Below are 25,752 nucleotides of genomic sequence, written 5' to 3'. Positions count from 1 at the left end.
AAAAAAAAAAACATTCCTAGATGTGTGCGTGTGTTCTCACAAGATAAACTACCACATCCTATAATGACAAGAAAAACTTAACAGATTCTATATAAAAGCAAAGTCTGACCACAATGTGTGAGATGAACTCATTTTCCTACCATAACATTCTCGTTCATGTCTCTCATATGATAGACATCCATGGAGACCTCTGCAGTGCTGTGGTGGTTCCCCGGGTTGCTGGTAGACGGCACTGGTTGTTCACCTGGCTGGCTGCCTGGGGGGAGCTCAAAATAGGTACTGTCTGGCTCTCTGTGAACACACAATGCATATAAGATGATTATTGAGATGTGGGATTTCAATAAGTAATTATAGCATAGGTGTGTTTTTGTATCATTTAATAGAGAGAATTATATAAAAAGAAGAGTTTGAAAAAAAAGACTTTTTATCCATGTAAGTCATAGAATACAAGTATACCCTTTATCTCTACCAAGTACTATCATTTTTTATCCTTTCTTCCTTAAATTGTAACCAAATATGATCCTTTATATTCCTTGCGATCAATTATTATACAACCCGATTCTTTTCTTTTTGAGCCTTCCAGCTGTAGATTTCCTGCTGTGTGTCTTAAGAAGGAAGACAGCAGGCAAATGTGGGTTTCCCCCCTTTTTCTCTTGCTGCTTAGTTTAAAGATTTTGGACTATTTGCTTATCTTTATTCTTTCAGCGCAATAAAAATGAATGATAACAAGAAATAATTTTATGGTAATATACTTTTTTCTTAGCAAATTTGTGAATTTAAAGATATCATCCTACTTGCATAAATAATCTGTCATCCAAAATAATAAAATATCATAACATGAGAAATCAAATCTGAATTCTCATAGTGACAGTTTTGTTCTTTTTGTGTGCATTATGCAGTAAGAAATATTGTCATTTTTTAACCAATAAGTATTAAAACACAGCAGTACTTTTTAGCGTTTGCTGAATAATGCCCACACAGAGGAAAAAAAATAAATCAGCTGTTAGATAAGGCAAGTATTTATCTTTAGCTCTCGTAAACATATTAAATAATTTCACTGTGTTATACAGAAAAAAGACTTCACTTTCCTTCATATTATGTATAAAATTGTGGCATTAAAATTAATCACATATTAGGAATTGTAATTTGTAAGAAAATAATCTTTTAGATAATGGAGAGATATATCATATAATTAACTTGATACACTTACATTTTTAATCAGATTATTATATAATTTGGAAAACATGATGGGAAGTATATCAGTTTTCAGTGATGTTGACACTCACAGGGAGCTCCACAGGTGTTCAAAGGTGCCTCCTTCTTCAGTAACAGTGGACTGGGACATCTTAGATGATGGGTAGTCTGGCGAGGGGCAGACCACTCTACAAAGAACACACACAGGCACGGACAGTTACACAAAGATCTCTTTTCTTAATTTAAAAATGTAGGGCGGCAGTTACTGAAACAATTACCGAAAAACTGACTTTTAACTTAAAAAACTAAAACGTGCAAGTCCAAATATATGGTCGTTTTTTTCCCATGTTAAAAAATATATTAGACAAAAGTTCAAAACACAAACGCACATTCATCCAGGTGTGATCGCACTAATGTAGTCCCACTGAGGTGGCACAAGGTGTCGTGGGGCCTGGGCTTGCCCGGGCCTGCCTGACTCATCACCGTCTCACTCCGAGGGGAGGCTTCTGTCCCTCAAAGGCTGAACATCACATCCTCCGTCTCTGTCTGGAAATAACGCCTGCACTACAACTCGAAAATGTATTCAGACTGGAGTCGCCTAAGTAAAAACGCAAGTCAGGATAGCTCTGAGTAGATGCGCATCTGGTTTCCTGAGCGAAGCGGTCTTCACGGTTCGCAAGATTAACGCAACTTTATTCAGAAAACATAGTATCGCCGCTTGTTAAGTTAAAATGATGGCATGATTGTGGAAATTTAGGAAGGTACTCGTCACATCCGGGCATGTTTGCAGTGTTAAATAAGTATCGAGCTGTCAAAGTTAGCCTCGTTTGCAAAAACCTAGAATAGAAGCATAACCGACTACAGGCCTACCGGGAAAGGCGATAAGGGGATGTCTTGATTTTCCATTGAGTCTCCAGCTCGATTTGCCGACGAACACATCCAACTGAAAATCCTGTCGGGCATATTTGGTCCTACAAACATTTTTTTGTGGGCCTACCCACTGCTGCCCACCATGGCGGCGTCACATCTCCTTAGTAACCCCTCTGCAGGATTGTGGCAAAAACTGTGGCAAAGGTGCAAGGCTGAGAGAAGTAAATTGCAGTACATAAATAAACGCAAATCTTCGGTGTTTTAGCCAGTGTGGCTGGAGATACAGATTTCAAATTCTATGAATTTAGGAGTTTAAGTTTAATCTGTAAGTCTACTGCACCCTATAGTCTTATCTCCAGGTAACAGAGGTCTTTTCACTTTGGTCTGTACGGAATCGATTGACGATATCCAACCCAGTAAACATCTAAAGTGATGTCATGTGTCCTGAACAAAGGCTGCTTTCCTTAGTTTCCTTACTTTTTGTTGTAATTGTTTTTGTGGCCATTAAGCTTGCGGATTATGCGTGGCACAAAAACCATTGCATTTGGCATTAAAACAATAGTGAGGCGCACTGCGCATCTTTAAGAGACCCCCGCACACGTAAGTGGACACTTGTAATTTGGAACTGTGGAGCTGCAGCTCAGCTGTGTGGTTTCAGGTTCCCGCTGTTCCCGCGGAGTATGCCGCCGCAGAAACCAGCTCCCACCAGCTCGTCCTTCAGTGCCGCCTTGAAAATCCCAAATCAACCAGTATGTTCGCACAGGGGATCTGACAAAGAACCAGTGCGATACGAGCAGCAGAAAAGACAGCAGCTCCGCTCCCCACTTTGAGAAGCTTAATTGGCATTCCACCTGGACACATAGCCTACCTCCTTTTCACTTAGCCCGCACCACAGGGGGAAAAACTTACACTTAGCCCGTTTTTTAACTGATCAAGATAGATAGATAGATAGATAGATAGATAGATAGATAGATAGATAGATAGATAGATAGATACTAAAAGTCGATCATTCAAACCTGAAAAAAGCAACAAAAAAAGCAACCCCCCCCCAAAAAAAACCCAATAAAAAAAACCAAAAAAACCCCCAAAGGTTCAAAATGAATTAGGCCTATTGAATGAAAGTACCGTTGGCACGATTTGGCATGTACTTGTTACTTGATTTGAACATGATTTTATATACATTTTTATCGTAATTGTCTACTTTCCCATGATAAGAAACATTACCGTTTTATTTCAATAAAACATTGCTAGTCGCCTGACTCTCGCCCTCCTTTTGAATATGATATTGCGCCTCTGTGATATTCACCTGTCTCTATTTTGTATCTCCACTCCAGGGTTACAGCACCCATGACAACACACATACACACACGGTGCCGTCCCAAGGGCCATTTTATTCGGAGAAAAGTCTTAATTGAGAATAAATCAATTTTTAAAAATATGGTCTTAGATTCGATGGCCTTCCTTAGGGCCACGTGAAATATTAAGGATTCATAGCGTTGTCGTGGTTGAAGTATTTGGATGTCACTCCTTGTGCATATTGAAAGTTTTACCTTGAAATGTATCCTAATAAAATTAATAAAGAAATTCAAAGACAAAAAGTATAAGTGGGTTATTCAAATCAAATAATAAATTGCAACACAGGCCTTATAGTCTGCATAGGCTCTGTTTGCTGTACGCTGATGCTTTTTCAAAAGGCCTAGTATTACATTTAAATCATTATTATTATCATCATTATTGTTAGCGGGCCTTATTATTTGTATTGGCTACTGCCCTAAGAATCAGCCATGTGAAAAAGACCATTAGGCTATCCAAACCGCGACCTTGATCAACGAAATTACTAAAAGGATTTTAATGTAGACAGTAAATTTTACTTTATTTTTTACATTTCACTCTTACCCATCCTTTGACATTTCTCAATACGTCTTGTGAATAAGCTTCTTTTAAAACTCAGCCTAATTGTCACATTTTGGGAGGAAAAAATGCTCATAAGTAAAATCCAGACCACCATTTGTAACATATAGCTCATTAAACATTAATAGACGTGAGCCTACCTGAAGGTTATTCTTATTCCAATCCAAACACCCAGGAAATATGTTGCGTCCAGCAGCTGTCTGTTTATTATCGAACGTGCCGAGAGAGTGACCCTCCATAAAAAATAGCAACAAGGGAAAAAAATTGGAAAAAATCGATTGACTCAGGTTGATAACAATGACTGAAGTTGATTGACTTTTCTGAGAAGCAATATTAACCGGATTCAAGAGGAAAACTGATTTGCATGCTCTCCAGAGAAGTGTGATCTTTGCTGAGGGTGACCGAGGAGGAGGTGAAGCGTTTTTTGCACTGGGAGAGCAGGGAGGCGGTAGCGCGGTTTAGCCGCATATAAGCGGGAAAGCTTTGGCTCAACCAGGAGATGATGCTGGGGGATAATAAAAATGCGTTAGGCTTCCTTTTACTTATACATTCAAGTATATATATATAAATGTGTTAGGCTGCCCTTGCTTATACATTCAAGTATATATATACAACTGTAGGATACAATTAAGAACGAAAGAAACATGATGGGGAAGAACTTAAGGCAATGAGCGAAATGAAAAACAATGTATCATATTCTAAATTACACTACACGATTAAAAGCCCATAACCCTGTGATGATAATATGATGCTTATAGGTTTGTATTGATTTGGTACAGAAACACACACTCGCGAGCAGTAGGAAACGAGGCAAAACACACTTATGAACTACATTTCCCAGAAGGCAAGAAAACTCTAATAGCAAACGCTGATTGGACAACATCAGTATGTCGTCATGTATTCGTCCAAACAAACCAGCAGCAGTCGAATCAACAGCGTATGCACCAGAAGGCAGTCATGTGGAGAAAAAACTTTTCTGAAGTCTTTCTTGAACTTTTTACGTTAATCTTTTAAGTGACAAAAACAACTCAAGTAAAGCTAGAAGTAAGTGTTTGCATTAAATGGTGATGTTCGGTCGAAAGCTACCATAGAGCTTTTCGTTGCTAGTAGCATTACATGCTAGCCTCGAGCGAGCTCAGTCATTGGTGACAGCTAGTTAAACAACTAACTTTACCTTAAGCATGTAGTGGTCAGTTCTTATCCACTGGTTAAATAATTTGATACCAATGACAAAAATCGCAGTGAAACACATCTTTCAGACATGCTTTGCTCGACGAATTAGTTTCCTCCAGGTCTTTCTTAAGAGTTAGCTAAACCAAGATAGCTACGAAAATTGCTTTGTTTGTGATGATGCTCAATTTGGGAAAGGATTAAGTCCGTTTTATGTAGCTAAGTAGTTGCCATATAAGTCGAGTTATTTTCCTGTACGAAAAAGTTTTTTGTGTATTTTCTGCATGCCTATTTTCTGAGGCTTAGTCATTTTCTTGGACCTTTAGCGCCATCACGTGTTAATATCTGCAAACTACGTAAGTTGGCATTAGTGGTACAAATTGCAAATCTTTTGCAATTGTTTTAGTTAAAATTTATGTATTTGAAAAGGACGATGACGTTTAACATGTTCCCAGTGCGGAGCATGAAACTGATGCGCTGCACATAGAGTTTATTGCTAATTTCTAACCCGTGTCCCCTATTGAGCTGTTATGTTCACAATGCACAGTTTACAAAATCGAAATGACATAAAAACATAATAACTATATCTACAGTAAATAATGTTATGGAAAATGTAGTGTAAGAAAAATAGACACAAGTATTTTTGGAAACGTATTTCCAGAAGTGTGAATAATAATAAAATAATATTAGCTGAAAATATTACAGCTCTGATTTATCTTTAACCAACCTTTGTCCTTTACCGTAAAAGATTTAATGTCTTAATCAATTTCATTTCAGTTGGAAATTGTGCTTCATAGATGACAAAACAATTGTCACTGTAAGATGAATTTCTCTGAGGTCTTCAAGCAGTCCAATCAGCTTTGTAAAGTTTCCCCAGATGGAAAGTATTTGGTAAGTGTTTGAGTAATGCAATATGTATTTTTGTAGTATTTTAATTGTTTTCAGTAGAACGAAATCTTTTTCATTCCCATTTTATGTTACCATTTCCATATGGATAAGATGGAAATGGGTAATTTCCTTGCTGATTGTTGTCTTTGGCTTTACTCCTCAGGCTACATGTGTGCAGTACAGGTTAGTGGTGCGAGATGTGAGCACCTTGCAGATTATGCACCTGTATACCTGCCTTGACCAAATATCTCATATGGAGTGGTCCTCTGATTCTCTCTTTATTCTGTGTGCTATGTACAAGAGAGGACTAGTACAGGTAGGTTGAGAGAAAAGTAATGTGGCTATCTGACCATTTATGTGGTGTGAATGAAGGTGGTCAGTCTACTAGTTGAACACTGTTCACGATTATACAAATAATTACAAACTCTTTTAAATAATGTTGGGTTTTTTGGGGTGATTGATAGAAACTGAATACTAAAGTGATTTATGTGGATTTCAGTTGGACAGGCTCTATTTAATCAAACTACCAATAAACCAGTTATGCCACATTCCCTAAATTTAGAAGTGACATACAGAAATACTTCCTCAAAACAAATACCGGTACTCCGTATCTTCAGTTGTAATTTTTTGAGATTGTATATTGTACTTTAAATTTTTGGAGGCTTTAGACATGTCCTGTTTGAAGTGTCAATAACATGTACATCCTTCTTTTAGTCTTAAAAATGTATACTAATTAACTTTTTTATACATACATTCTTATTGCTGTTACTTTAAGGACACAGTAGACTCCACATTAGATGAAGTAGTCTGAGACTGCTTTCAGTGAAACTCACTATTTAGCATTCAAATAGGTACAATAATTTTTATATTCATTACTTCTGTCATTGGATGATCTAGAACCATGCTGTTTATTTTTTATTGTGCTTTAACTTCTTTATTTTAGGATGATCAAAAAGTGTTCAAAGTGACAGAATTGCAGTAATTATTGTTACTGAAGTGATGTCAGTTTCATGCACATCGTAGCTCAAGTTGCTTACCTTTGAAAGGGTATCCAGTGCCAGTCTTTCATTGTGTCTGATGTGTTCTTACTGTTTGAAATCAAACTGAGAAAGTTAGAGGATGTGTGTAAAGGATGTCTTGAGTAATTGCCGTTTGCTGTCCTGGTGTCGCACTCTGTCTTCCTTCTGACGTTTTTTTTCTCAGGTGTGGTCTCTTGAACAGCCGGACTGGCACTGCAAGATTGATGAGGGTTCAATAGGACTAGTCTCCTCACGCTGGAGTCCAGATGGACGTCACATTCTCAACACTACCGAGTTCCATGTAAGTGTGAAGTTGGTTTCTGCGTGTGTGTATGTGCATTGATGCACATGGAAATGTGTTTTATGCTTGTCTGGTATCAACTGTTGCTGGCCTGCAAGGAACGGGGGACCTGAAAATAGCCAGACACCAGAGCCTTTCTTGACTGCCCCCTACACCCCCCACCTGCTACATGTATTCAGCCTGATTTCATAGCTGCCCTCCTGTTAGCGTCCTGTCATACATGGGCTTCTAGTACCTCTGGAACACCAGTGCAATGTGTATATGCCCTTCCGATGGAGGTCTGGTATTTTGTTTGGCATCAAGTCTATTTAATGATGTTTTATTGGTCATAAAAATACAGTAACTGTAGGCTTACCAACACTGATGGATTAAAACCAACCAGATCAGAAACGCCATACACTAACCAGGAGCAGGTTAAATAAATAACATTAATAATTTATATGGCTGTTACTTTTACTGCCCAAATAAAAAGCCAAGCAGAAATATGTTTTATAAGACAAGAGCCAAAATGCTCATTTCATTTTATTTAAATTCAATTTCATTTTATTTGTACAGTGCCAAATCACATGGACAGTTCAAATCACATCAACAGTTGCCTCAAGGCGCTTTATAATGATTTCCATCCTTGATGACTATTTGACTGTTAGTTATTGTTCACTTGTAGCTGATAGTAGTATGCTCTAAACATCAGATCCAAGAATACATAGTATGTGGAAATTAGATTTTGTTCTCCTTTTAAAATCATCAGTAGTCGTGACTTGTGGACATTCCTTCACTCCGCAGTAATGACCTTGCAAAACAGGAGTACATATTTGATACCAGAAATAGCTTGTTTGTCTAAGGAGAAAGTACAGACAAAAGTCTTTAAGATCGCATCTTTTTATGTTTTATATCATTACTTAAAATATTTGAAATTTGAGGTATCATGCAGTATGTACATGCACCCACCAAATTCCAGCTGAGGAGATTTTGAGATTGTGCAAGTATATAAAACTAAATACAAACCAAATAAATTGCCTGTGCCTCCAAAATTCCTCTTTTATATTCTCTCCATAGTAAGCATATGTTGTAAGGGGTGCTGTTATAGCAGCTACCCTTGGGGCTTGTGGAATACGACGGCAGGCCATGTCTGTAACACTGAACCAGATTCCAGGAATCATTTAACAGGTGTTGTGGTCTAATACACAACTGTGTCTTGTCTGGAGTAGAGTGCAAGTGTCTGTGGTATGTCTGCTTTGTTTTGGTCAGAATTTTATTAATGAATAAAGTTTAAAAAGGAAAAGAATTTGAAAGAAATGCTTTTTCTTTCCCTAAAGATCTATGGCAATTTGTGTTCAGCTTAGTGAATAGACAATCTTAGTGCAGTAATCTTGCATTTGAGCATGTGTGTAGGCAGTTTTGAATGGTTAATATAAGCTGTACTCATTTTTCTTATGTTTCTACGTTGAATTGTGAACACATTCCACATAACCTCATTTAAATTGCTTGCTGTCAGTGCCTTGCTGTGGTGATTCTTGATTCTTGATACTTAATTATAGTTTCTCTAACAAAATGTCAGAGTTCTTTCTTTCATTTCTTAACTATATGTTTGTTTTTTTAATTTACTTATATGTGGCTATTAGAAAATGAAACTGATGTCATTACTTTTATTTACCTTTTAATCACCTTTTCGTCCAATATCCAAGTGCTGCAAACAGGTTCTAAAAAACCTTAAAAGCAACTAAAGGAGAAAAGAGGAAAAACGTTGTATCCATCATTAGGACAAAATTTTTTATTGTTTTCATTAATTACATGTACTACATAGTTAATATTAACTTGTTATGCTTTGCACCTTTTGTGGTATAGCAAAGTGCAGTTTTGGTTCAAATCACAGTCAAAACGAAAAACTATAAAAGAAAAAAGCAAATTATGCTAGAATAGAAAGAATTTTTGTAGTTTTAGCTAGGGCTGCACAATTTTGCATAAAATGAGAATCACGATTTTTTTGCTTAGAATTGAGATCGCGATTCTCTCACGATTTTCTTTTCCAATATAAATATTTATTGCACTTATTAACTGCACATCAACTTTGTAACAGTTGAGACTGAACATAAAAACAATAAATAAACATAAAAACAAATGTGTCACGTTTTGTCGTTGCCTCAAAATGTTGTACTGCTTGTAATTCCGTCTCCACCGTTGCTCGACACTGCGTGTATAGAGCAGGTAGTGCAACATTTTTAAAATAGTTGCGGGACGGTGTTTTGAGAAACCATCCTACTCTGACAAAACGTCCTACCCGTATCATAATTTGATGGTGACTTGCGACTAAACCTAACCCTACCCTTGACCATAGCCCTAACCATAACCATAACCTTAAGAAGTATTCCGGATGGGTGAGAGAAAAAGAAGTTAATTCGGCGTTGGTTTTGCGCGTCTGCGCAGAAACATTGGGTAGGATGTTTTTTCAGGTAGGATGGATTCCCCTCACTTTCTTGGCCTTTACAGCTTCGTCATCTCTCACGTGCTCTCTGTTGTTTTTTCCATGCCAGCTGACTTCTGTATCACTTGGTATAAGCCTCCGCCCTTGTCATTTGTTGAGCAGGAAGAGTGAGCGCTTGTTTTCATGCAACTTATGTCCTGGATCAAAATGCAGTACAATCATCATCTTTTTTTCTTTTTTTTTTAAATCCTTGTCATTTCGAAATGAGATTGCACATAAGTATGAAGTGAGATCGCGATTTTCTAACAATTAATTGTGCTGCCCTAGTTTTAGCCTGAAATCAGTGTTATATGGAATTTTTTTTGTAGAGCTCATTTTCCTTTATTTTGAAGGCTGTTTTTTGTGAGTTTGTTGGAATATGTTGTGCTATACTGATATTGTCACTGGGATCAGGTAGTAGATGAGGTTTCCCATGTCAGTCCCTATCCCTCTTTATGTTGAAATGTCCTTGGCCAAGGAACCCCAAGTTGCTCCTAATACCATACCTTTTTTTGTCATATGGTGGCTTTGTGCCATTGGTGTTTTAGTTTGTGTTGTAGAGCTACTAAGGCTGAAAGGTCTAACCAGTGCAGATTATTTTATCTTTCTATGAAGAAGAGTGAAAATGTAAGTTCAGTCTGAGAACGGTGTATCTATAAATTAATGTTCTATTTTGTTCAAACCAAATCAAACCAAGTAGTTCTGGTAAACAACTCTCAGAAATGAGCCCCAAAAAACAGACAAGCTCCAAGACAAACAGATGTCAGAGCAATTATAATACACTGGCACTTGAGGAAAATATTCTGCATGTACTGTGAAAAGGAGATGTGATATGATACTTTATGTGCTACGTTTAATGGTCATTACTCAATTTAAAAGGCCAATGTCAGACAGCATGGAGTGCCACTGTTGTGTGAACAATTGCAGCTGCTGTGTCTGTCTGTGACAGGTGAAGCTGCTGCTCAATATGGTTGTTGTGCAAACTTTCTGCTGAAGTAACACTTTGGTTTAGTCGTTGTCCTAAACTCTAGGTTTTTGTCAAAACATGTTTATATTAGTACAAGCATTTAATCTTTGCTGTTATGGAGTGAAAAACCTGTAGTTACCCATCTCTCTCATAACTGGCTAGATGTAAGTAGTTTTACTAGCTGCTTACTGAGCAGCCTTTTGTGGTGCAGGTTTCAAAACCAATTTAATCAACAAAGAAAAATTAGGAACTTGTTGTGGCATTTCCAGAGAGCCCACTGAACTTACCTTCACCCCAGCCCAAGATTTCATTAAGGCTGTGCCAGGCGGGTGTTCGTGTCAGGCTTAAGTTTCAACCCACTCATAAACAGCCTGCTATATTAACTTGTTTAGGGACAGCTGCCTGTGGTGTGGATCATGCCTCTGTGTATGTGTTTGTCTGTCTATGTATCAATAAATCTGCTGTCTGTGTTTGTCTGGCTGTCTCAGTTGTTTTTTTCTTTTGTTTTGTTTTTTAAGCAAAAGATCTTTCAAATTTCTAGGTCACAACTGTCATTGTGGCTGTACCAAAATGATTATATATTCTATCTAGTGTTAACAAAAGCTGTAGAAGTCAGAACCAGTAACCACTACTTTAAATGTTGTGAAATGAAGCACCTTAAAGCCAGCTACTTTGTTTTTGCCCAGATTTTTAAAACATTTGTCATAGATGTAATAAAAAGTCACATTGCTGAAACTTAGCCTATGTATTGTGAGACTTCACGCAACTGGTCTCCTGTTTGAATTCCATTCATTTATCTTAGGACCTCACAAAATGCCACTCGCACATCCACATTAATCCTGCTTTACTAACTGAGGGTCGAAAAAGTCCAGCCAAGGACATTGCTGAGCTTGACTTGTCTAATGGTTTTTACATTGTTGGGATCAGATTAGCCTTAGAATTCTTTACTAGTACAGCTGTAGCCTTGCTAACGTGTAGCATTGTTGGCAGCAATGTGGCTGCCAACAATGCTACCGGACCGAACTGTAAATTTAGGGAGCCTAAGCACTGCAGCAGGGGACAATAGCTCTTCCATACCCTATGTGGGCTGTGAAAGGCTCCTGTTCCTTGGTAGCATCATAAGGCTGTAACAGGAGAAATAGGCTATATTGGTTTGAGATGGCTTTCTACGTGGAATGCCTACAAGCTAATCCTCTGCTGACAGATAGGCCTATATGGCATCAAATACACTCGACCATTCTCTCACACTCGCTTAGGCGCGCAACAAGAATGGCTGATGGGTACGTTTTATTCCAGATTGCTGTCAGTAACTGTAGTATTTACATTCTTGCAGTTATCATATTGCCCACAGGTTTTCCTGATGGGAAGGTCCCCAAATTGTAATTTGATTTGATTTTTTTAAGAATACCTTATATCACATATTACATTTATTTAGTGGTATAAATTAACCCCAATAATTGATGACATCATTTTAAGAATATTGACTTGTCATGATTATTATTTGCTCCACCTTCTAGTATAGTCTCCAAGGGCTTTTCGTAACAATTTTCTCTGATAAATAAACAGCAGCTTTTTTAGGAGAGTTTTGTCTTTAACACCACTCCTGCCCCCAGACCGTAGTCCTACGTTTCTGCTTACCTTTGGTGAGGATACTTTATCTAAAGGGGTAGTTTTACCCCTTTAGATAGTTTCACTCTACACGGAAAAGCATTTCTCACCTATTTTCCTCATGCTAACCTTCCTCCACCAGGTTTAAAGTTACATTGCCTTTGGGTCTTGATCTCCCAGCGCCCCTTATGTGGTGGATTCAGGGTATTTAAGAAGTGTAAGTCTGTTTGTGTTTGAGCGCTGTTGGTATTAGTTGTCATGGCACCATGTCTGAGGGGATGTCCAGGAAGCGTGCGGTGCGGTGTTATTACAGAGCCTACACAGCTGGATGTCTGGACCAAACACGCGGGTCAACACTTCAGTCCAGTCAGGTGACAGACTTGGACCGTTTCAAATATCTGTCTGTACACTCTGATGAAAGCCTCGTCACTTCAGTAGTTTTAACTCTGCCCATTCTTAAATGGCAATTACATTATTTTTTACTGCCAAAAATAAAGTGTTATTTGAAGAATAATTTATTATTACTGTTACTTCTACTCATATTAGACTCAAATGAAACCATTTATTCCAAGGATAAAAAATGCTTTTCTTCAATAACCTTAAATTATACAAAAAAGCCCTTGCCTTTTTAACTGTTCTGTGTTCAAATTATTATTCACATTTTTGTTCAGCATGCTTTTTGCCATTACTATTTAAACAGATGTAATACTACAATTACAAAAAAATTGTATTAAAACATTTACATTGACCAGTCTTAAAAATTAAGACTGAAAAAATTATTTTTAAGTCTTAATTGAGGATTCAAAAATAATATTCCTTTGCACAAAACTGGAGACAAAACATAAAAAGTGATTCATCTGCTCAGCCCAGAAAATTTGCGTCGATGAGATATCACAAAACCTGTTTTTCTAGCATCTGGAAGTTTTAGAAATTTGTTGTTGGAATGGTAATGTTGCAATTGTATTATAGTGAACAATGGGGAAAATTGGCAACAAGGTTGAGTTTTGCTGCTGAATCTAACTTCATCAATCAATCTCTGAACAGCTTAACACATACATATAGGCAGTACAAACCATGTATTCTGTAACAGTGTCTCAAGAGTCTTCTGGTGCTCCTTATTTGAAGGTCAAGATACCGCTTGTCATACTCCTTAGATCAGCATATCTGTCATGTTTGGCCACTTGCTTTTGTTGGCATGAGTCTGGCTGAAGTGAGGCCGCTGGGTATTTAAGTGACTGCTGTCAAAACTTAGAATTAACACGTGTTCTCTTTGTTATGCCGACTTGTGGTCAGTTAGCTGCTTCTCATTTGTGGCAATGCGCACAACTTGCTGTCAATTTGTCACACTTGTGGCAAACATGTCTGACATTACATCTTGGCTACTAAATTGACTGGTCCTATTCCTGCTATGTGTTGAGATGTTGTTTTGTATCTATTAATTTTATGTGCTCAAGTCTTAATTTAAACAGGTTTAAACTTAACTTAAAACTTTAATTTAAACTTACACTTTAACTTAAAGCAAACAGGTTTAAACTTAATTTAAACAGGTCTTAATTTAAACTTAATTCCTTTGGTCCCTTTCAGTGGCTACAGGTCTTAAACATGTGTATTCATTCCCTGGGGAAGCAGACTGATTGACAACACTCCACACACTTGGCCTTTCCAGGCCATCGTCTAATGATAGATAGATTGACTCTCACAGAGATTTTGCCCCTTCAAAGACATAAGACAGTCTTTCCACAGCTGTTAAAGTGCATGGTGGGAAATGCAGTCTGGATTTGCATAGCTGATCTTTACATATAGAAATGTGTTCTGGTTGACTGACCTCATATTGGTGTCTATTGACAGCCACTTGCCATATGGATGTAACACTTACCAAATAACTTATAATTAAATTTTCTTATTGAAGACCAGTGGTCGAATAGTGTGAATGTGTCATTGCAGTTAAAGGGATGGATGTGTTTACACTCTTTTAATTGTCTGGTAGAATGATCTTTTCCATCATTTAACTTGGAAGATAATATATGGTTGCCTTTTCTTTGTTTTCTCTGATTTGGTTACAGTTGAGAATCACCGTCTGGTCACTGTGCACTAAAGCTGTATCTTACATCAAGTATCCCAAAGCATGTCAGAAAGGTGAGTATGAAATTGATATGATATGAATGTATGTCTACTACGAGTGTACCTGAGGACATGGCCAGCAGTCTAAATGCCTTGGCATTCCCCATGAATCGCATGCCGTTCTTTACCTTGTGGCTCTACCCAAGGATATGGGTCCAAACTATGGTCCTCTATGCTGACAGCTGTGCCTCTCTTCAGTAAATGGGGCATGCTCTTCATAACAGGCCTGTCAACAACTAGTGGAAAAATGATTGTGTCTGACTCTCCCCATTTTCCACATGTAATACCATGCCCTTTTGCAACCTGTGTATCTTCAGAGCTGTCATATAAATAATATCGCCATGATGGTTGCATACCAGACTTTATGGTGCCAAAGAATTAGATAATGAAAAATAGATTAAGCCATGTATTATGTGATCAGAATGGACAGTTGTCTTTTTTCCAAGCTGTTACATAGACATGTTTTAAAGAAAGATTAAATTATTTTGAAATTCTTTCTGTTATTCTGTTACTATGACTAAATATCCTCTTTAAAAAATTGTGAAGAAAAAGTGATTATTTTATGTGTCATTGATGCTCAGATTTTTAATACTGTCCCTTTTACTATTATTATCATTATTATTATTATTTTACCAGTGAGCAGGGTTTTTTTGGAAAATAAAGTGGCATTTTAGAGTTGTTTTCCTCACTTTTTGTTCTTTGGAATTTGTTCAAATTCCCTCTTGATCTTCCATAGAAACCATTTGTATACCCACAGGTATAGATTTCAGCAGAGATGGGTCCTATATGGCCTTGGCTGAACGTCGTGACTGCAAAGACTTTGTTAGTATATTCGTGTGTGACGACTGGCATTTACTCAGGGTAAGTAGAGCTACAGCTGCATAAGATTTTTTTTTGTAAGGCCATTTTAATGTACTCATCAATTGAGTAAGACATGTAAACTACAGTGAAAGGGACCTTAATTTCAATTCCCAAAAAGATATAGACTTGTTAGCCATACATTATGACTATCTTTATTGTTACATGAAATTTGCTGCTACATTATATTTAAAACACGTAGAATTGAATCTATGGTATTTGTGTAATTTGTTCATACCAGTTTGATTTGATCTCATTGTGTGGGTCTACTGCTTTTTCATTTTTCCCCTTTTCCCTCCAAAACATGGGATGTGAAATCATTCTCTGCAGGCTCTGCTGGGGAACTACTTTATATCTGATGTGCTTTAATTTTAGTCCAAAAGTTCTAAAAACAGTATGTGCTGTAAGGGACAAATAGCTGAGAGGCACTTGCCTTTATGCTTTTTCTAGCAGCAGGTGGCACATGTTTGTAATGCAGCAAATGCTCATCCCATAAAAGGCGAATAGATTCTAGTATTAATTAAAGTCATTAGCATTCACGTCTTACTTGAATAGCTGCTTTGTTTTTAAGTAGATGTCTGAGATCATCCAGTTTAATACAACTTAAACAGCAAGACTACAACAAGGCAAAGCTGTCAAGTCACTGGGTCATAATTTTTAACAGGGCCTATAATATGCCCTGATGAAAGTAGCCAGGAGCACTAAGAGTCAGTTACCAAGATTTCTCTTTTATCTCCGTTTCAACCAGATCAGACAGAGTGGTATTTGTGTGCACTTATGAACCTTGGACACCCAACACAGTGTTTCTGGGAACAGCTAAAACTAGCTTTTATTTTGTATTTTGTTTCCTTTTATCTTTTTATATTGTGCTAGATATGAGGAAAAATTAAGTTTAAGATATTCACTTTTTTTTTAAAAATGAATGTCTTAATTAACTTCATTTAATGTCACTTTTTTATTACAGCATTTTGAGACTGAGACACAGGACCTGGCAGGATTGGAGTGGTCTCCAAATGGCTGTGTGCTGGCAGTATGGGACAGTTGTCTAGAAGTTAGTTAACCTAATACACTAGAGATCCATCACTGTAATGTCAAATTACCTATCTCAGTTAAACATGAGCCTGTCATCAGTGAATCACTCAGTAAAGTGTACCCTGGCAAGAATGGCAAGTGAATAGTTTAAAAACTCCAGTTTAGGAAGACCGTAATCAAAGAGTCAGCTTTAAATTATAAAACAACATTATCTGCAGTTTAAATTTTGAGGCATGGTTGGGGTACTATACATAGGTACAAGTGTTCTTTAAGTAAACACTTATGCAGGATAGGACAAATTTATGTTGATCACCTCACAAGAGTCTCATAATATTGGAAACAGGAATACTGCAAAATGTAATTACACTGTTTAAAAAGTCATAAAATTTTAAAATGAAGCACACTGACATCTGTCTGCAACATCTGTCTACTAAAGGTTGTCTTAACCACTGTACTTAAGTGCTTAGTATTAGCATTATTATTAATACTGTTTCATGTGTATGTATCCTCTACACAGTATAAGGTGTTGCTCTACTCTTTGGATGGCCGGTTGCTGTCAACCTACAGTGCCTATGAATGGTCGCTGGGTGTCAAGTCTGTGTCCTGGAGCCCCAGTAGCCAGTTCCTTGCAATTGGCAGCTATGATGAAAAAGTATGGATGATGTTAAAAAATTGTGCTTCTTTCCTGATGATTGCCTGTTTTTGGTTTTTGTTTGTTTTTTTAGATGAGGTCTTCCTTTTCACAAATTTCATGCAGTTCCTCCTAAAGTCGTAAAAAGCTTCACAACTTTTTTCATTCTCTCTTAAATAAAAGTTTTAGTATAGTTTCAGGTTCATTTTTATTTTGAGCAGAATGTGTTGTGTGCAATTTTTAGTATCAGTGAAATTAAGATACTTTTATCTTTATGTCAGGTGCGCATCATCAATCATATCACATGGAAAAAAATCGCACAGTTTCAGCACCCTGCAACAGTGGAAAGCACAAAAGCTGTGAGTATTGAGCGTTTTTGATGGGCCTGTAAGACATTGTTTGATTGCCAGTTAATTACTCCTTGTGGTTTTAGACTGTGTATAAAGAAGTGGAGAGAAGGCCAGCTGTTGGCACTGACGAAATGTCTCTGCACAACATCACTACTGGCAGCACACTCTTCAACACCCAGAGTAAATGTACGTAAGCAGTATTCATTTTTAAAGTGATATTTGTCTAAAATGACCAAGGTCAAGTAACCAATTTTGTCTCATTATAAATTCTTTGTTGTTGCCTCATCCAGATGAGATATGCTCATTGCCAGTCCAAGTTCCTGTGGTCAAACCAGACCCAGACCGAGCCAACCCCAAGATTGGGGTCTCCGTTTTGGCATTCAGCTCAAACAATCACTATCTAGCCACCAAAAATGGTGAGATTTTTTTTCTTTTACCTTTTTTATTGAACTTTCTTGTTGCACTAATTGTTGACAGGAATGTTTTATTAATACTGACCTTTGAAACATTTCTGTGAACAGCTCTTTTTCTTGGCCTAAAAGATTGCACAACATAATCTGCACCCACTTAGATTCTTAAATATGTGGTGGTGAAAGTCCCAAAAAGCCTCTTAACTTGTCAAAGGCAAAAGTATAGTTCAGAACTGAGAAACTGAATTACACAAGTTTGTAATGTGTCCTGGAGCCATTTCTAAACAACTGCAGATTTCTGCATCATCAGTTCAAACAACTTTAACTGTGTCTGTAACTGTATTTTGTAACTCCACTTGCAGAGGTTTTAAAAAGAAACCGCTTTCATCCTCAGCTGAGAGGAAGTTGATTTGAATTACATCAGTTTCAACAAGAATTATGCTGATGGTTCAAGGTGCAGTGTGGTGCTAAGGGACAATTAACAAAATATGTGCTGCTTTATGTATATTTTTGACCTTGTGTGCATAATTTTGACCCTATATTGTACAAAACTGACTGACTTTTGTTTTGTACATTTGTTATGCTACTAGTATTGGCTCTTTAGGCTGAGAGTGGTTTTGAATGTGTATGACTATTTTTGTCACTGCAGACAATATGGCGAGTGTTGTTTGGGTGTGGAACATGCAGATGATGAGCCTGCAGGCTGTGCTGGAGCAGACATCAGCAGTACGATGTTTTCAGTGGGACCCATGCCATCCCCGGTTGGCACTATGTACTGGCAACACCAAGCTCTATCTCTGGTCTCCAGGAGGCTGTGTTGCTGTTCAGGTCCCAACTGAAGGTAATTTCCTTGGGTACTAAAACAATTGAACTTTCACGTAGTTGGGAGTCCAAAGCTTAATTACATTGTTCTCAGATATAGGAAAGGAGCAGACCTCCAGTAACCATCCTGTCGTTTTATTTAATCTCCATGGTAACCACAAGGTCGCTGTTAAATTCATTCATTTTATTTTTTACACTAATAGAATATTAAACACTGATATCATGAAATAGAACTTAAGATTGACAACAAACATGCTTTTGCTTTGTTTTTCTCAAATTGTTTAAAACAGCATGGCTGAAATGAGTGGAAATCAGCAAATATTGATTTAGTTTAAATCGTAGTCTTTTGATTTAAGCATTATTAGTTTTAATTATAATTTAAGCATCAAACTTTAGTTTTAGTCAAAGGTTGTTGCCAAAATTTTTAGCAACAAAATTAGAACTGGCTGAAGTTCTAGTTTATGTTAAAAAGCTACACTTCATTGCACTGGGCTTAAGAGCAGTCAGTGTGGATCTCGGTTAGAGGTTTAAGAAAAAACAAGGACCAATGAATGCAGTCTGCTCTTAGTGGACCAAACTATTTTAAAAAACATTTTGTTTGCTAAACTACATGAAAACAAGAAACCTTAAAGTATTGTAACTGCACCAGTTTTTCTGAAGTGTATGTGGACAGTTTTTCTATGTGCTCAGGTTTTTTTGGGCGTCTTGGATAACCTTCCATAGTTGTTCATCAAAGGTTATTTGCCTACCCTTACTGATTCAGTGATGCATAGATCAGAGTCTGTGAGGGCATACCATCTGTTACAGACATGGACATTATTTTGGTCATACTTTCAAAAAGGAGGTTTATCCATAGTAGGTTCATTTAATAACAACTTTTGATTGAGAAGTTGTTAGTAAATGAACGAGTACAGGGTGGGCCATTTATATGGATACACCATAAACTCCGTTTGCCACCTCACATATACTAATGTGCCACAAACAGGACTTTAATATCACCAACCATTTCCATGTTATTACGATGTATACATATAAATGCCCCACCCTGTAGTTTCATAGCAACATAGTCACATATTGCCTTTAGTTTAAGATTGTGTTGTTTATAATTGAAAATAGAATCAATTTACTCTGTCTGTTGTTTCTTTACATTTATTGCTTTAAATGTCCCTGAAATTGAAAATCTCATTACACAAAGTTGAAGTGTATTTTTTAGATACTGATTTCTTACTATGAGCATGTTTATGTGTAAAGACATTGACATCACAGTTATCTCGCTTTTATTCCTGCCAGGTGGTTTTCAAGTTCATTCTCTGAACTGGCATTGCAGTGGCAACTCCTTGATACTGCTTGGAAAGGAGCAGCTGTGTTTGTGCTACATGGAAACTGATGAAGAAGACAAGTAAAGCACACAAAAAGAAAATAACTGGGTCATAGTTCAGTCTTATTTAGCTGTACACACAAGCTGAGTCAATGGCCAGTGAGAACACTCCTGAACATGTTAGCTTGCATATGCTGGACTGCAGCTGCTCTTAAAAGTGTGGGCTACTGGAACATTGAAAGTAATTCCTACTGAGAAATATGTACTCAGCACTAGTTGCAAACACTGTGAGAATGTGAAAGTTTACAATTTTCTATAGATTTCACTTATTGCTAGAATTTCCTGTTTCACCTTGAAATTTTATATTTGTTCTAAATAAACTTTGTCATAAATATAGTTGCTTATGGTGCCAGTTTTCTAAAAGTGTGTTCAGCCTTTAATCAATATGAATTGTTTTCGGTATATGTCATGTTACTGAAATCAGTAGCTGAGTTACAGTTAGGTATCTTGATGAAATGTAGTCGCACTGTTGACATGAGCAAAGACATGAGACAGTTTTCTTTAGTTGGTAATTTTAAAGCAGTTCTTCATGACACAAGTTGCATTATCTTTAACCTGCAAATACTGCATCATTACTTATAGCATGTAAAAGGCGTTACCCGCTATGACCAGACTGAAATGTCAGTAAGAAATCCAAACAGCAACAGGCAGTACTAAATATATCAGGACAGTATTTCTTGTCTTCAAGGCATCATCTTGCTCTAAAGCCACTTGAACTGTAACTTCAATCAGTCCTAGTAGTTTCAGTCCTCGACAGTACAAACGTAATCGTAAAGCAGTTCTATATCCACCCCAAGCCTCAGCCCTGACAAAAACATAGAGGCATTTTTAATTTTCCATAGTGGCTATTGTGCTACAGATATCTAAAACAAAAAACAAAACCTTCACGTGTTTGTAGAAATGAGTTAATATCCCTAAATAAAATACTTGAGAACTGTTAATGGTATATTCATATTCTTAGATCGCTTAAGTCAAATGCATTGGAAAAAATGTATATAAACAAAACAATCAGTATTTACAGATTCACTTGGGATATTTCTTTAAAAAAAAACCATCTGTCATGCAGACTGAACATGCAGGGAACATGCACAAATAAGACCAGGAAAAAAAAGGCATTTTGGGATGTTTTCTGTTGGTATTGGCGATGCATGGAAGTATGTTCTGTAACCTTTGGCTGGACAATAATATCCACAACGCACACATTCTAGGAAGTTAATGTACTTATGCAAAGCTTTATCTGCATCTGTGCCACTTTGTAACCCAACCCGCCCTCTGCACAGTTTAATACAGCTGAGTGCAAATATATGTCTAAAACAAATGCAAATTGCAGCACCGTAATGGCAACTCACAGAACAAACATAAAGATTTACATGTTCACATTGCACATATTATTTCTGACATAAAAAGAACATTTTTGTTATTGTAGCTAATACAGCTCTGCAAATGGTGGCTCCCTGCTCTAAGCAAAGACATCATTTAGGTAAATATAAGCACTGAAAATAAAACACGGGTTAAATACAAGAGAGAGGATTTTGATATGTAATTCATCATTACTACTGAACAAGCCCATGCATTCTGCAAATCAGTACCAAAGCTGAGCCTAGGGCACAGCCTTGCAGATGCTATGCTCTCCTATCTAGTTTCCTTCCATATCTCGACATAAATTTATTTGAATAATTATGTGACACGGCGATCCTACTCAGTTCATCAGCTGCTTTTCCATTCCAAGAAGCTACTCTATGGCTCTGTGGTCCGAATAATGCAAACACAAACCATATCATGTAGCAAACGTGGAACTCATCTTGGCCGATGATACGGTTTCACTGTTCTAAATATCACATTCAATTTGACAGTCTGTCATTTAGTGGTTAAACCAGAAACGTGAGACTTCAAGAAGCTCAATATAAAGTACGTGCTGTGCCTTTTATCTCCCAACTCTTATAGCACGGCCACACACTCCTGAAGGTCGTGTGTGTGTGACACTTGTGTGGAACTCTGACAGAAAGGGGGGGGACTAGGGGCACAAAAAAACGAATGAGTAAACAGTTGTTACAGTGCTGTGCATCATTTACGTACAGTTGGCTGACCATTACACCGACTCAGGAAGGTGTGTGGGCATCTCTTGGATTCTGCATACACGCACACACATGTTACACATTACACTGCAGCTTCCCTCAGACAGTGTAGTTTAACACAGACACATGAGTTGAAATGTTGTAGTTTGGAGAAACGACTGAATTTAGAAGCCAATCTTGCCGCGTGTCATGGAGTAGCCCAACTTAGCCTCATTGTTAATGAAGGACATTATGCCTAGATATGTTTCAATAAGCAGGGGTCTTTCCAGGATCAGCACACCGTTAGCTCGACCTGGGATCGGGTGCTCCTTATGGGCTCTCTTCACTGCCTGCACGAGCTGGATTTTGAAGTTGTCCAACTTGGGAGGTAGAAGGAAAAAATATGAACCTATTAACAGCCACTTCAAAAGTGCACAATTTATATATTTATTAAAATAGGAGTCGCTGTCTGGAGTTAAGTATCTGAGGTTGCTCTGGAATAAAGAATACATTCAAGATTTTGCAGTAGAATGGGCTTCATTCACTGCATGTAGCAATGCCTGGATGAGAAATTACCCAAGGCACAGCTGTTGTCTTGCCAGTAAAATATAAACAAACGGCTTTAAAAATATCTATTGATATACCAAGTTGAAAAGTATGAATAACTGTCTTTATCTTGAGGGCTGAATTATGTCTTTAAGGCAAGCAATCAGTCCATTGTTTCCAGTTGAACTGTGACTGTTTGTTGTTTGAAACAACCATTCACCAGCCGTCACCATTGTTTCACAACATAGAAAAGAGCTTACATTTTGAAGCTTTATTTGCTTAGTTTTCATAACGTCAAGTAGCCCATTATCGGAAATAATAAAAATGCATGTTTAGCTTAATTTAATTAAAGTGACTGTACCTGGCACAGAGAGGCCACCTTCTCATCAGCATGGGCCATGGGGTGCTCTGTGAACGTGGTGTAGGGCATCTCTGTTGACCAGGGGTTCCAGCGATTAATGAATGAAGCCTGGGGACGTTTGTCCCATTGGACACGAATCCCATAGCCTTCTCTTCTGTTTGACAATACAACAGTTTTAATAAGATTAGAATATCAAACAGCTGACGACATTCATGCAGCACAACCACAGAGATGGACCACAACGGTTTACAAAAGACATTTTGTAAGTTTTTACATTTTACTTCTGTGTGCATCAATTTGGAAACATTTTTTTTGTATGTATTTATTGCTATTTAAACAATTAAAAGACACATTATTCTGTTTTGCTAATATTAAAGGTTAATGTTGTAATGTTTACACATTTATTTGTTAATGTACTCTGGGTAAATACTAATTGGCTGTTGACAAGCTGAAATTCTGACATACTTGTTGAGGGATTTGGGTGGAAACTCAAACTCGCCCACTGAGATGGTGTCCACAGCATTGAGAGAGATCCTGATTACTTGTTGACACAGCAGGTTAATGAAGTCATACTTGCACACCAACAGGGACCTGCAGAGAACGTAAAGACAATGTTGTTGGCTACCTGATATGCCTCATTAAATATTAGTCACTTAAAGATGAGGTATGATTCTGACTCACCTATCAGTTATCAGCACAAGTCTCTCCTTTTCGTTATTCCAGTGATCAATTCTGTAGAAAACAATAGTTCACACAAGAGTTCATTTTTATGCCTCCTGCCTGATAATAAACATGATGACGGGATACTTACTCAGCCAGCAGCCAGACACTAAGCACCTCTCCATCCTCGGACGGCAGTGCCACAGTCCTGATGTCGCTCACCGCCTGCTCAATGGTACCTGGCTGAGATCAGCATCACACAACCGTAAATCATCTGAGCCTCATCCTCCCTGTGATCTGTTACTGTGATTGTCACAACATGCTGCCCTGCACTGACGCCTACGGCTGGGGGTGGTCGTGTTTACTTAGAGGTACCTAAGCAGCGTACGATAAGTGCGAGTGGTTCATACAAAAACAAACGGGCTTATCACCGCAAGCTGGAATGGATGCAGCAACTTACTCTGAACACGAAGTAGTCCTTCACTTTCGCTTGCATGGTGGGGTTATGCACATGAAAAGGCGTCAGCGTTTGTAACGGGGGACAGCAGGCCACGGAGGCGGCGTGTCCAAAGCTTCGTCCGGCCTCCGGCGGCGTGAAGGCAACCTCGACCCCCTCCTCGGTTTCTGCAGGGTGGAGAACCGCAGCGCCCGGACTCTCCGGCTCCATTGCGTCGTTGAGCTGAAGCATAATGAAACGTACGTGTTTCCCGGAGCTTCCCAACGATGTGCACCCACTGTTAGATCTAAAAATCTCCTCCCGACGATGCAGATTCTCCCATTGCGCACAAATAATGTTGTGATTGTGGGGGTAACGAGGAAGTAGCTCCCTATTGCTTCACTTCCCCCGTTTAATTTCCTTCCTGTTAAAGGGACACGGTGTTTTTGACCCATGTAATTACCAGTAAATATTTTTTTTAAATAAATTGGCTGGTTCCATTTTTTTCATCATTTTCACTAGCATGATCCGTAAATGATCTAAAGTAATGTTCTAGTTTTTATTGCCCAATTCTATTGACGTTATTATCATGTAATTATTAAATAATTGTACTGCCACTTAGTATTCCTGAAGATGCTGTTCTTGTACGTTTTATATCAAAGTTAAATCCACAGCAACCCGATAGTTATACTACAATAATATTGTAATAAGATTCCTTTGGTTTATAATCTCCTAACCAGGTAAGTCTGGGAATAACAAGGAAAAAAACTTGTTCTTTTAGGTCAAGTCAAGTGCCTGTATTGTCATTTCAACCATGTGCAGTGGTACAGTACACAGTAAAAGACTATGGTGCTATATATAACGGACAATCAACACAGGACTACATAAGGTGCAAGTGCACAAACATTGCAAAAAACAAAACAAAACAATACTGTGAAACACCAGTCAGAACAGAACCATAAAGACACAAGACAGTGCAATACAAAACTGCAACAACGACAGTGGGTTGTGCAAAAGACTGAGCATTGTACAAAAAGTAACTTGATGTATGAAGTGTGTGTGTGTGTGTGTGACATTGTTCAGTCTAAATCATTTGTAGAAGAGTTTTGCTGTAATAATATTTACATTTATAAGCTGTATCAAGAATAGTAAACTTCCTTTATATAAAGGTTTATTGAAAAAGCAGTGCGACAGCAGTATTTAATCAAGCATTAAGCTTAATATTTAATCAAGGAAGTATTAATTTATTTATTTTGTAATCTTGGACATTTTTTGATATTTACTTTTTCATGTTCATTTTTGGAAATTTTCTTGGTTGTTATATGCCAAATGCCACCAGTGTTTCAAATATTAGGCATTAAATATCATTGAAAACAAGCGAATCACCTAAATAAGAAATGACGAACGAGGTGTGTTCCTGAGACCCAGCCCGTGTATTATGTCTTCTGTAATGGACAAAAACAGTTAAACTGAAAGACCCCCCCCGGTTTTCAGGACGATAAGTTAACGCTCACAATTATTTAATATTGAAATTAACTATAACAGTTCCCTCTAGTGGAAACTCTGGGGAACTGTGAGCTGGAAATGCAGTTTTGCAAAGAGTGTGCTGTTTAAGAGGCAGTTTGCCCACAAATGAAAATTATCTAATAAACCAGCATTTGCTTTAAAAAGAGCCTTTTTGGAAGTCAAATGATAATGCTTTGT

At 37.7% G+C, this 25,752-nt stretch overlaps 3 protein-coding genes across 3 annotated transcripts in view; 1 reads left to right on the top strand and 2 right to left on the bottom strand.

Moving 5' to 3' along the window:
• Positions 1 to 7,203, bottom strand: part of tp73 (tumor protein p73) — a 26,817-nt gene extending 19,614 nt beyond the window's left edge. Inside the window, exons 1-3 of the mRNA XM_005732992.1 lie at positions 7,071 to 7,203; positions 1,287 to 1,382; positions 141 to 291 (exon numbers count right to left, since the gene is read on the bottom strand). Of these exons, the coding sequence (XP_005733049.1) occupies positions 141 to 291; positions 1,287 to 1,382; positions 7,071 to 7,102 (279 nt within the window). The 5' untranslated portion in view covers positions 7,103 to 7,203. The remainder of the gene's footprint in view (positions 1 to 140; positions 292 to 1,286; positions 1,383 to 7,070) is intronic.
• On the top strand, positions 4,873 to 20,327 carry wrap73 (WD repeat containing, antisense to TP73). The gene is made up of 13 exons (XM_005732994.1): positions 4,873 to 5,019; positions 5,923 to 6,036; positions 6,197 to 6,349; positions 7,237 to 7,353; positions 14,453 to 14,525; positions 15,268 to 15,371; positions 16,333 to 16,419; positions 16,918 to 17,052; positions 17,313 to 17,390; positions 17,465 to 17,567; positions 17,672 to 17,797; positions 18,441 to 18,632; positions 19,904 to 20,327. The coding sequence occupies exons 2-13, from the start codon at positions 5,968 to 5,970 to the stop codon at positions 20,014 to 20,016; spliced, it is 1,350 nt and encodes a 449-aa protein (XP_005733051.1). The 5' UTR covers positions 4,873 to 5,019; positions 5,923 to 5,967; the 3' UTR covers positions 20,017 to 20,327.
• A 159-nt stretch (positions 20,328 to 20,486) lies between these two features.
• Positions 20,487 to 24,464, bottom strand: tprg1l (tumor protein p63 regulated 1-like). The gene is made up of 6 exons (XM_005732991.1): positions 24,073 to 24,464; positions 23,764 to 23,855; positions 23,634 to 23,684; positions 23,418 to 23,543; positions 22,953 to 23,106; positions 20,487 to 22,425 (listed from the first exon to the last, which is right to left on the bottom strand). The coding sequence occupies exons 1-6, from the start codon at positions 24,298 to 24,300 to the stop codon at positions 22,231 to 22,233; spliced, it is 846 nt and encodes a 281-aa protein (XP_005733048.1). The 5' UTR covers positions 24,301 to 24,464; the 3' UTR covers positions 20,487 to 22,230.
• Between the last annotated feature and the right edge of the window lie 1,288 nt (positions 24,465 to 25,752).

The sequence above is a fragment of the Pundamilia nyererei genome, unplaced genomic scaffold (genome assembly GCF_000239375.1).
Source record: "Pundamilia nyererei isolate P.nyererei 1_Seehausen unplaced genomic scaffold, PunNye1.0 scaffold00049, whole genome shotgun sequence".
Classification (NCBI taxonomy): domain Eukaryota; kingdom Metazoa; phylum Chordata; class Actinopteri; order Cichliformes; family Cichlidae; genus Pundamilia; species Pundamilia nyererei.
This window is presented reverse-complemented; position numbering and strand designations above follow the sequence as displayed.

Coding starts and splice junctions, on each gene's coding strand:
- wrap73 (XM_005732994.1), top strand. CDS start 5,968: ATGAATTTCTCTGAGGTCTTCAAGCAGTCCAATCAGCTTTGTAAAGTT. Junction 6,350..7,236: donor ACAAGAGAGGACTAGTACAG/GTAGGTTGAGAG, acceptor TTTTTTTCTCAG/GTGTGGTCTCTTGAACAGCC. Junction 17,568..17,671: donor CTTCAACACCCAGAGTAAAT/GTACGTAAGCAG, acceptor TGCCTCATCCAG/ATGAGATATGCTCATTGCCA.
- tprg1l (XM_005732991.1), bottom strand. CDS start 24,300: ATGCTTCAGCTCAACGACGCAATGGAGCCGGAGAGTCCGGGCGCTGCG. Junction 23,544..23,633: donor CTTGTGCTGATAACTGATAG/GTGAGTCAGAAT, acceptor CGTTCTCTGCAG/GTCCCTGTTGGTGTGCAAGT. Junction 22,426..22,952: donor AGGTGGCCTCTCTGTGCCAG/GTACAGTCACTT, acceptor CTACCTCCCAAG/TTGGACAACTTCAAAATCCA.